The sequence below is a fragment of the Hemitrygon akajei genome, chromosome 1 (genome assembly GCF_048418815.1).
Source record: "Hemitrygon akajei chromosome 1, sHemAka1.3, whole genome shotgun sequence".
In the NCBI taxonomy this organism is placed as follows: Eukaryota; Metazoa; Chordata; class Chondrichthyes; order Myliobatiformes; family Dasyatidae; genus Hemitrygon; species Hemitrygon akajei.
The window spans coordinates 96,608,343-96,622,152 of NC_133124.1; the positions used below are offsets into that span (position 1 = coordinate 96,608,343).

The 13,810-nt window shown below is 40.7% G+C and overlaps 1 protein-coding gene across 4 annotated transcripts in view; it reads left to right on the forward strand.

Annotated features, from left to right (window-relative positions):
* The window catches only part of col22a1 (collagen, type XXII, alpha 1), a 272,437-nt gene that overhangs the window by 192,128 nt on the left and 66,499 nt on the right, over window positions 1–13,810 (forward strand). For all 4 annotated transcript variants that reach the window (XM_073048247.1, XM_073048265.1, XM_073048274.1 and 1 more), the window contains 5 exons: window positions 793–855; window positions 1,978–2,031; window positions 2,119–2,160; window positions 3,741–3,773; window positions 4,513–4,566. In XM_073048247.1, the coding sequence (XP_072904348.1) occupies window positions 793–855; window positions 1,978–2,031; window positions 2,119–2,160; window positions 3,741–3,773; window positions 4,513–4,566 (246 nt within the window). The remainder of the gene's footprint in view (window positions 1–792; window positions 856–1,977; window positions 2,032–2,118; window positions 2,161–3,740; window positions 3,774–4,512; window positions 4,567–13,810) is intronic.

Genomic DNA, 13,810 nt, shown 5'->3' on the forward strand with positions numbered 1-13,810 from the left:
TGGCATTCCCACTCTAGGATACAGATTGAATATTTCCCCTACTTTTTATAATTATAAATTGCTTCTACCCCTTAGCTTCCTAAACTCCAGAGCAAATAGTCCTAGCTGGCTAAGCTCATCCAGCTAATAATATCTTTTGTATTAATCTGGGGATGTTTGACTTGGGGAGCCCTGGACACAATTATCAGTGTATATATAAATTCATTTTTTTGCTGCTTTAAAAGCAATTGTTTCTCCTGCCCCTCCCATCTGTAGTTGGAGACACAAGTGATGCTGCAATCTGAAGCAACACATTTCCACTGGAGGAATTCAATGGATACAGGGTTTTAACACAAAATGCCAACAATTCCTTCCCCTGACTGTAGATACTGCTCAACCCACTGAGTTCCTCCCACAGATTGTGCTTCCATCTGATGGTTTATCAAGTTGCACATCAATAAAGTATAGTCATCTAAACTGAAATGCACAGTGAAACCTTGCATTTATCTGTATCCAGTTGTGTTTTTTGTTCCTAATACAAAAGTATAGTAAAAACCTTGGCACATGTTAAATAACATGGCAGCATCCACAGGGAGTACAGAAATGTCACTTCTACTTTCAGTTGGGTAAATAAGAGTGGATAAGCTTGTTATCCTGAGACAAAGTATCCAACTAGTGAACAATTTCTGAGAGGCAATGCTCAACGATTTTGACGCAATGTAGTCCTGTTTAACTTCCAGCTTAAGGTATGAATTTGATTTAATCAATGCCATTACTGATGTTTCTCATGCACCATATTTAATGACTTTTCAGGGAGAACCAGGCCTCCCAGGATCACATGGACTACCAGGTTCAATGGGATTAAAAGGGCAAAAGGTTGGTGACTTTATGTAATGTCTTTAAGATTAGACAGCCTGTTACGTTGAGTTATAATTACATGCTTTTGGGTTAAGACCAGATATAGCTAGTTAGTGAGAAAAGTGAAATTATAATCCACAGACCCCTCTGCTCACCAAAGACTTTAGATCTTGTGAATCACAGGGTGGCTAACTTCCCTCTCGATAATGTTACGTATGTTACAACCTCATATTTTTGGATTGTGAACCCCCCATTCACATCTCCAGACTCAAAGCTTTCTCAGCTAGCCTTCCATCCTCCATGTGTAAGAACACTTGTACAGTATGTGAGTGGTGGACATATCACTTCCTTCTGTAAGTGGACTTGGGCCTGCTTTCTTCAACTGAAGATTCTTCAGTGTTCACAGTACTTGTGCATATGACAATAAACTTGACTGTGACTTCAGCCGATTATTTTTGCCATTAACGTAACTTTCTGGAAAAGGAATCAGTCGTATTCGACTGAACTGAGAAAAAAGAAATCATCCTTATGCAGGCATTCACAAATCTTTTGAATTCTTTAGACATTGGAAGTTCAGTCATTGAGTGTATTCATGAATGAGAATGATTTTACTGTGGATGCTGAGAATCTGAAGTTAAATGCTAATGAGACTTGATAGACTAGACAGTATTTATGATGAAAGAAGAAAAACAAAAGATTTTAAGTCCTTGCATCAGAAATCCAAACATTATAGGTTCTGGGAATATGAAATAGAGACAGAATATGCTAGAACTACTCCAATGGTCAAGAGCATGTGTTCAAGAAAAAGAGTTAAGATTACAGGTTGAAGATGAAATGTCAACATTAAAGTTATTTCTCTCACCATAGATATTGTCCCGGACAGTGAAAATTTCTTGCCTACTTTTGTTCATTTTAATCTTCATTGAGATCTGTATTTGTTCCTACTTCTGTGTTTGTGCCCTGACTGATGAAGACCAGTGTGCTAAAATCCTTCTTTACCACCCTGTGGTGCTGTGAATAATATCCGTTCTGCAAGAATCGTGTTTTTTCAGATGAAACAATATATTGATGATGCTGGAGAAGTCATAGTCTTTAATTTGTATTTTTGGATTATTTAAATATCATGTTTTGTTTACACAGGGAGAAAAAGGAGACCGAGGTGCTATTGGTCCAAAAGCAGAAAAGGGTGAAAAGGTGGGTAATATTTTATTAAAATAGTAATGTGTATTCAATAAAATATTGGCCCATATTTACAGGTGATCTCTTCATCTCCTGCCCTAGGGATCCATTGGACCCCCCGGTTCTCCAGGCTTACCAGGGACGGTGAGTAAGATCCCATCCTTAATTTGTTGACACATAGTTCTCTACACATATCTATAGCTTGGGTGCCTAAGACTTTTGCACAGTATTGTAGTAATTTTATGTATTCAACTGTACTGATGTCACAAGAAAAAGCAAATTTCATGACATGTGAGTGATGATAAACTTATGGAAGCACCAGACAGACATTTTGTAATGACTAATAAACCAATTGTTTAGAATCAAATGACCTCATCCTTTGCTCCCACCGGATTTACAAGCTTGCTCTCTGCTTTACATTGACAAATACAATACTGCGCAGAAGTCTTAGGCAACCTAGCTATATGTATGTGCCTAAGACTTTTGCACAATGGGAGACTGTAGGTCTGACACAGTGGTCAGCAGCACAGGAGCGCCACAGGGAACCGTACTCTCTCCGGTCCTGTTCACCCTGTACACATCTGACTTCCAATATAACTCGGAGTCCTGCCATGTGCAGAAGTTCGCTGATGACACGGCCATAGTGGGGTGTGTCAGGAATGGACAGGAGGAGGAGTATAGGAAACTGATACAGGACTTTGTGATATGGTGCAACTCAAACTACCTGCGTCTCAATGTCACCAAGACCAAGGAGATGGTGGTGGACTTTAGGAGATCTAGGCCTCATATGGAGCCAGTGATCATTAATGGAGAATGTGTGGAGCAGGTTAAGACCTACAAGTATCTGGGAGTACAGTTGGACGAGAAGCTAGACTGGACTGCCAACACAGATGCCTTGTGCAGGAAGGCACAGAGTCGACTGTACTTCCTTAGAAGGTTGGCGTCATTCAATGTCTGCAGTGAGATGCTGATGATGTTCTATAGGTCAGTTGTTGAGAGCGCCCTCTTCTTTGTGGTGGCGTGTTGGGGAGGAAGCATTAAGAAGAAGGACGCCTCACGTCTTAATAAGCTGATAAGGAAGGCGGGCTCTGTCGTGGGCAAAGTACTGGAGAGTTTAACATCGGTAGCTGAGCGAAGGGCGCTGAGTAGGCTACGGTCAATTATGGAAAACCCTGAACATCCTCTACATAGCACCATCCAGAGACAGAGAAGCAGTTTCAGCGACAGGTTACTGTCGATGCAATGCTCCTCAGACAGGATGAAGAGGTCAATACTCCCCAATGCCATTAGGCTTTACAATTCAACTGCCAGGACTTAAGAACTTTTTTTTTTTTTTTAAAGCTATTATTAATGCTTTTTGAGTTAGTGATTTAGATGCATATCATATTATTACTGAGTTAAGTATTGTATGTAATGAGTTTTTGCTACAACAAGTGTATGGGACATTGGAAAAAATGTTGAATTTCCCCATGGGGATGAATAAAGTATCTATCTATCTATCTATCTATCTATATGTGGCAACCATTGACTCATACACTCCACTGAGTTGTACCTTAGCAGGGTATTGCACTCCAGTGATGCAAATGAAGAACAAAAATCCCAAAGTGAACATGTCAATAGCCATCAGACCCACAGAATACAATTAGTGTAGCAGACTGAAGCAGTTTCATGCAAGTATTTGACATTTCAGGCTAAATTTAGTCTCTATCCTCTTTACTTTCCAGGCAATTGATGGCTTTCCTGTACCTGGGATACCGGTAAGCTTGGAATAAATATCAGTTTTCTTTAATAACTTCAGATGGCGATACCACATAGAATTATTCACCAAAACGTAATATAAAATAATTATACAAATGAAGGATCACATAATTGTCAGAAGCGCTCACATTCGACTTTTACAATGCACAATTTCAATCTCGATTACTTGTACTGAGAGCAATTTGGAACCCCAATTCCTTTAACATTAATGAATTTGAATTTCTAAAGCTACTTTATGTGTATATATTTGCAGCAATTCACTGAAGATGAATTTCTTCCTAATTTTATTTGTGAGAAGATTAGGGAGCAGATGCATAGGAACATCACACTACTTCTAAATTTCCTCAAGGAAATACATTGTCATAACTGAAAAGAATCAAAACTTCCACCTAGCAGAATTTTGTGAAGAATGTCATAGCATAGGATCCAACAATTCATGAAATTTATAGTTTATTAGAATATGCTCAGCAAATTCTTGACTTTTGGTGACATCCACATTCTATGAATGATGATTAAACAAAAATAAATTCTGCTGAGGAGAATGATTGGCAAGATTATGATAGTAGATAATTCTTAATGCAAAGAGACGTTTTTCATATTTCTCACAGCATGAAATCAATGTTGAAAGACTTTTATATTAACGAGCGAGAATCTCTCAAGAAAATAATCTATATCATTATGACCTTGAACTGCAATGACAAACAGCTATTTCTGTTCCTTTCTGATTTTTTTTCCTAGGGCTTGAATGGAGAGAAAGGAGAGAAAGGAGCCCCTGGAGAACCAGGAGAGCCTGTAAGTATTAACACTCAGAATTTCTGAAGCAATGTTTCAAATTGTCAAAGCTGTAACTTTGTACAAATAGAATTAAGAAAGTTAACCAAAATGGATTCTGGTGGCTTTGAGTCATAGAGGTATACAGCACAGAAACAGGCCCTTCAGCCCAACAGTTCTATACTTACCAAGAGTCCCATCTAAGCTTTTCTATTTGTCTGTGTTCGGCCCATGTTCCTCTAAGCCTTACCCATCCATGTTCCTGTCCAAATGCCTTTCAGTGCTGTTGATGTATATATTTCAGCCATTTCCTCTGGCAGATCATTCCACAGTGAGTGAAAATGTTGCATCTCAGCTTCCTTTTAAATCTCTACACTCTCATCTTAAATCTAGGCTCACTAGCTCTTGATTTCCCAAACCTGGAAAAAAGACAATGCACATCTATCCAATCCATGCCCTTCATTCTCCTATCTTCCAGCAATAAAACACTCCAAACAGCTCAACCTCCATCGTTAATTCAGTCCCTCAATTCCTAGCAACATCCTTGTAAAGCTCTTCTGCACACCTTTAACATCTTTCCTTTTGCAGGATGACCAAAACAAACACAGCATTCCAAATATAACCTCACCAGTGTCTTTGTCTCCATGATTTAAAGATGATTTTTGAAGGCAGTTTCATTAATATGAATGCACAATTGGTAGACTATGTACCCCATAGCTCACTGGGAATGCGCCACATCATGTCTGAATGTGAACCCCTCAGGCTATCAGTGTCTCATACTCAATCTACAAGTGACCTTGCTGCCTTCAAATTGTCGACCAGGTGTAAAAACTGGAAGAAAGCACCTGTAAGGACATACTTTGTGGCCGCAGAGAATGCAAAGTAGCATGTGTAAAATATCATTCTCTGACTTGTTACCACAGATACATGATTCAGAGAGCTAGTTACGTATTTAGAGATACAGCACAGTAATGGGTCCATCCAATTACACTCACATGACCAATTAACCTACTAAACTATACGTTTTAGAATGTGTTAGGAAGTCAGAGTACCAAGAGGAAACCCACAAAGTACGGAAACAGGTCTTTCAGCTCAACAACCACGCCAAACCAAGCTGACAATATAAATTAATCTCATTTGCCTGCTGTTGACCTATATCCTCTAAACCTTTATTATCCATGAACCTCTCCAAACATTCCATAACCATTGTTATTTCCTGTTCCTCTACCACTTTCTCTGGGAATTCATTCCATATGCCATCATTCCCTATGCCCCTCAGACCCCTTGAAGTATTCTCTCTTTAACTTAAGCCTATGGCCTTAAGTTTTACAATCCACTATTCTGGGGAAAAAGACCCTGTAACCCTAATCTTATAAATTTCTCTGTGGTCATGAGACTGTAGACACACAAATTGCTTCCACTCTGTAACAGGAGGAATGCACACATATGCCCCTCCAAGATCTGACAGATTTAAATCCCCGACCATGCATCTGAATTATTATCTGTACTTAATCCCATTTGAACTGAATTCCTTTATGTTCTGTCATTCTCAGCATTGGAGCCTCTTACAGCTGTCTTGTATGGAGAAATCCGAATATTCGCCTTTGTCTGGATGAAAAAAGTAATTTCATCTGTCCTGCTATTTCAGGACACCATAGCCAAGGGAAGTAACTTCCCTGCATCAACCTTTTCAACCACTGTAACGTGCATTTCGGAGAGATTGACAAACTTTTACTGAGAGTGAATTCAACATGTGTTCTCTCTTCTCAGAGGAGAAATCTCACAGTCTGGTGAACTTTCTCTGCACCTGTTCCTTCCTCAGACTAAACGTGTACACATCATTCCAGGTGCATTTTGCCGGGGCCCGATATAATTGCAGTGAGATTTACTTACTCTGGTATTCAAGTCTTACTGCAGTAAAGGCCATTCACCTTTTTACTTGCTTGACTTACCTTCACTTTATTTTTCAATATTTGTGCACCATCTCTCTCTGTAAAATAACCACCTGACTACTTTTTCTACCTAAGTGAATAATTTCTTTTCAGAGTATGTTCCATCTTTTTGGTCCCCATTCATTCATTAACGTACCTATAGCTCTCTGATGCTTACTGAATGGATTATGGTTGTTTTTTTTTTCCTTCATTTGAAACATTAAAACAAATAACAAGCAGCTGAGGGTCTCAAACTGAACCTTGTTACTACCCACTCATCACAGGTTTCCATTGTGAAAATGCTGTTTATCCCTGCAGTCTGTTTTCAGTTCTTTAACCAATCCGCATTCTACATACATATATTGCCCTCAATATTTTGTGTGCTTGGTTTGTTTAAAACCTTTTAAGTTGAAAGTTTTTGAATACTTTCTGTATTCAAGTGCATCACATCAACTGGTGAATCCTTATCTGTTTGGCTGGTAACAATCTCAAAAGCCCCAAACAGATTTGTTAAATAAAATTTCCCTTTATATTTCCATCTGGACCCTAAACAAATGTGAATTCTAAATGTCCTGTACAATTTTAATTATAATACATTCCCTTATTTCAATGTCAAGCTGATCTATAATTCTTTTATTCCATCCTTCCTTAGATGGTGGTGGGAGAGTGGGTTTAGTTTTCACCATCCAATCTCTGGGAACCTTTCCTGAATATATGAACATTTTGAAGAGGATAGCTAGTATATTCACTGTTTAGAAAGTTACCTCCTTTAAAAACCTATTATGCTGTTAAATTTTGCAAAACTAAATGTTTTCATTAACACTAATTTCTTCCAGCTTCTCAATTACTTTTGAGTATCAATCTCCATTATTTCCAGAAAGTTTTCCCTTGTTTTCTTTCTGTGAAGGCACAAATAAAATACTTGTTTCATCCTACATACATCAGAAGAAAAGCAGCTGTCAATAAGTTAATTCACCCTCATCTTCATGATGGGCAATAAAACTCATTTTTCTGGTGTTTACAAAATCTGCCCCCAAAAACTGAATTTAGAAAATTACCAGCTGGTGGCAGCAGAGGTAAGTAATCCAGCAGTCTGGCTAAATGTTTCTTAAGGTAATACCTTGTTTACTGGTCTTCAATGTAAATGATTTTTAACTAGTATCATTTGGCCTTATGTAGCAATTTTGTCTAAATGTCCTTTGAATTATTAATTGTTGAGGTATTTAAATCTATTACTTAATGGTCTGTTTACTTATGCCCAGATATGGCATTGTTTGCTATTGACCAGACAAGGGCAGCCCAACACCAATTATTTCATAGAGGTTAAAGTTCAAAATTTAAAGTAATTTTGTTATCAGCATACTTATATGTCTCTATATCCAACTCTGATATTCATTTTCTTGCAAATATACCCAATATATCCATGGAATAATAACCATAACAGATTCATGAAAGACTGCACCAACTTGGGCATTCAACCAGCGCGCAAAAGACAACAAGCTGTGCAAATACAAAAGGAAAGAAACAATAATAATAATTATTATCAATAAGCAATAAGTATTAGGATTATGAGATGAAGATTCCTTGAAATTGAGTCTATTGGTTGTGAAACATTTCAGTGATGGTGCAAGTGAAATTAAGTGAAGTTATCCTCTTTGGTTCAAGAGCCTGATGTTTGAGGAGTAATAACTGTACCTGGTGGTGTGAGGTCTGATGTTCCTGCACCACCTTCCTGATGGCAGCAGCAAGAAGAGAGCATGGCCTGGGAGGTGGGCATCCCTGCTGATGTGTCGGATTTGAAGGAAATTAAGTTTTGCGATTCATATCAGCAGTGCCACTCCTGAAGGCATTAACAGAGATTTGAAAGAAAAGGTGAAACATCACTGAAGGTAGTCTGGAAGGTCGGCTTGAAGTTGCAGTCAGATCCACCATGATTTCATTAAGACCATAAGATACTGGAGCAGAATTAGGTCACTTAGCCCATCATGTCTGCTCCACCATTCCATTATCCCATCATTAAATGACTGCACAGGCTTTTTAGGATGCTCCTAATATCATCACGTTCTGAAGGCAAGTAGGAACAGCCAGGAAATGCTTGCCTTGACAGGACACTTGTATCATAAAAACATGCTACTTCCACAATGCTATTAGGAAGTAAGCTCCAGGGATTAGCCTCTACAATATACTTCCATGCTAGAGTTGTGTGAACTCACAAGCTTTATCCTTCTTTTTGATAGGTACTATCTTAGAGGGTACAGATGAAAGTCACGGTCCCGATCACTAATTCCCCATTTTCTCCTAATTTCCTTTGCTGGCCGCACACCTGGTTTTCATCAAGACCTGCAGCATAATAACTCCGGCTTTGCACCCACTAGTTGCCAGATCGTTGGTTTTGCCAGTGTGGTAATTAACGTTTCCTGGCCGCTTAGGATTGTGTGTTCTATGTTTTGCTTCAGTACCGAGATTTACCTGTGCGACTCAGTTTCCCCAAGTCAAGATAAGATAAGTTTTCTAAGTTTAACTCCAGTTCCGAGGTTTACCTGTGAAGCTGTCTCTCCATGCCAAGATAAGGATTCCAAGTTTAGCCCAGTAATGAGGTTTACCTGTGTAACTCCATCTCTAAGTGCTAAGGAAAGTTTTGTCTGCTGCTTCCCTTTCTACGCTCTGTGCCAAGATAAGTTCTGCCTGCCTCCTGCTTTCCTATACTCCCTTCAGTCTGCCGTTCCACTCACGCCCACGTCTGCATCCTAACTCAATCCTGCATTTGGGTTCGCCTCATCGTTGCAACAGAATTAGTTATGCTATTTTGTAGATAGTACATACCTCAGTTATGTACGATGTGCTGATGAGGTAAGAATGAACACTCAGAATGGTTGATGGGTTGTCCATAAAATTGGCTGTGGTACCTGGATGTTATTGAGTTTTTTGAGAGTTGTTGGAGCTGCAGTCATCAAATGCATTTTCCATCTTACACCAATCTTGAACCACGGAGATGGTTGTAAAGCTCCAGATATCAGTAATTGAAGCCTCATCAAGATTGGAACTAAAGTCAATGAGCTTGGGAGAATTCCTGAGGCAGAATAGAAACGCAATAGCATTATGCTCACTATAGCACGTCTATTGATAATTGTGTCACTCAAAGAGATATACTTGATTCAATGTGTTATGGGCAGTATAAAGCTCAAACTAGCCTGATCAGCCTTTTGAACGCTCCCAGAAGCCAAACCAACAATGATGATACTCATACTGACTGCCTACATATTCCCTTTCCCTCTTCTGACAGTCACCAATTACCTGCGTTCTGCAACTCATGACTAACTGTCTCTATGATCATAAGCCTATACAACAGAGAAGCAGAAATAGGCCATTTGGCCCATCAAATGGCCAGTGGAATTGTTGCTTGCCTCTGAACCCAAGTAAAAGGTACACATGTAGTCATTCCGCTCAGTAATAAGTATATCCTTTTGGATACTGTTGGTGGAGAGGAATGAGCGAGCAGATGGAAGCCACAACAGTCAGGTCTCCAGAGATGAGTCTGACTCTATAGCTCAGAAGGAAGGACAAAGGCAAGACAAGCAGTTCAATGGTTAGGGGTGCAGCCAGCAGATTGTCTGACCAAGAACAAGACTCCCAGATGCCAGGGCCAGAGATGTCTCAGATTAAGTCCACAGCATTGCCAGGGGTGGAGAGCCAGAGAATGTGGTCCACATTGGTATCATCGACATAGGCAGAGGTCCTGCAAGGTGATTTCAGAGAGTTAGATGTTAAGTTAATTTTGCACATTGATTGCTCGTCAGTCTTTTTTATAAATAGCATTTCATAAATTGTACAGTATTTATTTATTTTCCCATAAATGCCTGCAGGAAAATATATCTCAAGGTAGTATCATTTGCATCCATCTGTTTCAAAGGTGATGATGATCTTCATCTCAAGCCTGGGCACAAGGTTTGTAGATCCTGAGATGCCCAGTTGCCATGATCTCCCTCTCGGCCTCACTAGTGTAGCCCAAAGAAAGCTTATAATGAAATATGTTTACATAAGAACATAAGAGATAGGAGCAGGAGTAGGCCAATCGGCCCCTCAAGCCTGCTCCGCCATTCAACAAGATCATGGCTGATCCAATCTTAACTCTAGTTTTCACCGAATCCCACAAGGCAACAGTGCCAACCAACAGGGCACCATGCCGCCCATTTTATTTTATTATTCATCCCGCCCAAACCCATGTGATCACCCGGGGAAAAAAAAACGAGTTGCCAATTGAGGAGAAAAAATCTGGAAAATTCCTCTCCGACCCATCCAGGCGATCGAAAACTGGTCCAGGAGATCACATGGCTGATCTAAACCTAGCCTCATGTCCACTTACCTGCTCGCTCACCGTATCCCCTAATGCCATTTTTATCCAGGAAAATGTCTATCTCCGTTTTGAATTTATTGAGTGTAGTAGCTTCCACAGCTCTCTGGGGCAGTAAATTCCACAGCCCCACTACCCTCTGAGTGAAGAAATTTCTCCGCATCTCAGTCCTGGAACGGCATCCCCTTATTTTAAGATTATGCCCCCTAGTCCTAGTTTCACCCATCATTGGGAACATACTCCCCGCATCCACCCGATCAAGCCCCTTGGCACTAGCTTGGCTGCAGGAGCTGCTGGAAGGATGTTCAATGACGTCCAGCTGCGTTAGGGGCTCCACTCCAGATTTCCTGTCTGGGTTTACTCCTGTGGTCTTTGTCTCTCCAGAGGCTGCCCAGAAGGCAGTGGGGCTATTTACCCAAAGCTGTAGATCTGGTTCAAGAGTACCAGGGCATGTCCACATGCCAGTGAGCCTGCGTGCTACATGTGCAGGGGCCAGACCTCCTCCCCATCCTCTGTAGTTCAGCCTGAGTCCAAAAGGAGTTCAATTTCCGTGTGTCACCAGCAAGGAAGCATTACGTGAGGCTTGCTGTTGGAGAGGCTGTGTACTGGCAGGGAGAGACTTACACACTCGGCTCTCCTTTTCGCAACGCTGCTAGCCAGCGGTAGAAGCTGAAAGTGAGAGCGATGAGCACGTTCCATTACATTACGTTACATTACACTAGACTCACCACAACCATTTTGACACCTCAAGGTAGTGTATGGTGACATATACTGTATATACTTTGATTTAAAAAAAATTACTTTCATCTCCAGGGTATTAATCTCAGGATTTTGAATCCATGTCACATGTTCATGAGGTCAGAATTAAGATGATGTAATTTAACCCATGGCTAGGGAAATGGTGCAGGATGGAGGGCTTCACATTTTTGGATCACTGGGCTCTTTTTAATAGAGGTGGGACCTGTACAAACAGGACTTTTGCACCTGAATTGGAGGAGGTTCAATCGTGCTGTTCCAGAGGATTTAAATTAGAGTTGCAGGCAGGTGGGAACCAGGGTAGGGGGTCACCAAGTGGAGTGGCTGTGGGGAAAGTAGATTTTAAGCTCCCATGCAAAGACTGAAACCATAAGGCTGTAGTAGGACTCATGTTCTGACTTGCAGATATTCAACGGAAGGAGTACAGTAGTTAAGGCAAATGAATTAAAAGCATGAATCAGCATTTGAAATTATGATATTGTAGCCAGTTGCCGGAGGGACAGGACTGGTAGCACAATGTTATGGTGTTCAGTTGTTTTCGATATGGGGGGGGGGTGGTATTAAAAGCGAAGGTGAGCATTGCTCATCAGAGAAAATATCACAGCAGTACGCAGAGAGGATATACAGGAGGACTTGTCTACTAAGGGAATATGAGTGGAAGTGGGGAACAAGAAAGGGATAGCTACATTAATGGCTTTCTACTATTCGACCTCCCAAGAATCAGTGAGATTTAAAGGTGCAAATTTGTATAGACATAGCAGATATTCATAAGAAAAATTAGGTTTTGGTAGTACGTGATTTTAACTTATTGATTATAGATTGGGACTCCCATACGTAAAAGGACTGGATGGGACAGCATTTGTCAAATGTGTTCAAGAAAGTTTCCTTAAAAATATATAGAAGTCCCAACTAGAGAGGGCACAATACTGGATCTCCTCTTGGGGAATAAGACAGCAGGGGACAGAATTGTGTGTAGACGAATTATTTGGATCAAGTGATCGTAATTCCATGAGCTGAAAGAAGTTTAAGACTCGTTCTTAGGTTGAGATTCTAAATTGGAGAAAGGATAATTTTGATGGCATCAGAAGAGATCTGGCAGATGTGGATTCAGATAGGCTGCTTTTGGCAAAGGGATGATTGGTGTTGGATGTCTTCAAAAGTGAATTACTGAAATTATGGAATTTGTATGTCCCTGTTAGTAGTTTTAATAGGCAAGGCTGACAGGTTTAGGGAACACACACAAAGTGCTGGAAGAACTAACCCGTCAGGCAGCATCTATGGTGGGTGGGGAATAAACCGTCAATGTTTTTGACAAAATTCTACAGTCAAACAGGAAAGAAATGGGGGCAGAAGCCACAATAAGGAGGTGGGGGAGGAGATGGAATACAAACTGCTAAGTGAAAGGTGAAACCAGGTGAGGGAGAAGTGGATGAAGTAAGAAACTGGGAGATAATAGGTGGAAGAAGGGCTGAAAAAGAAAGAATTTGATCGGAGGACAGCGGATCATTTAATAAAAAGAAGCAGGGGAGGCACCAAAGTAAAGGTAATGGGCAGGTGAGAGAAGAAGGGGTGAGAGGGGAACCAGAATGGGGAATAGAAAAAGAGAAAAAGGGGAGATATAGAAATTACCAGGTTAGAGAAATAGGTGTGTTGCTTGTCCAACCTGATTGTGGCATCTTCATGGCAATAATACAGAATGCCGTGGACTGACATGACTGAATGGAAATGGGAAGTCAAAATGTGACCACTGGAAAGTCCCACCTTTTGTGGGGAATGGAGCAAAGGTGCTTGATGAAGATGTCCCCCAGTCTAAATTGGGTCTCACAGATGTAGAGAAGGCCATGCTGGGAGCACCAGATACAGTAGATGACCCCATCAGACTCATGGGTGAAGTGTTACCTCACCTGCAAGGGCTGTTTGGGGTCCTGATTGGTGGTGAGGGAGGAGGTATAGAGGCAGGTATAGCAATTATCACACTTGCAGGAATAAGTGCCAGGAGGAAGATCAATGGGAAGGGATGAGTGGACATGGGAGTCATGTAGAGAGGAATTCCTATGGGAAGTGGAAAGTGGTGGAGGGTGGGGGAGGAAAATGTGATTAGTAATAGGATCCCATTGTTAATGGCAAAAGTTACAGAGAATGATGAGTTGGATATGGAACTTCATGGGGTGGTAGAGTGATGAAATCAAAGAGTAATACAGCTTGCATACAGGCCCTTCAATCCACC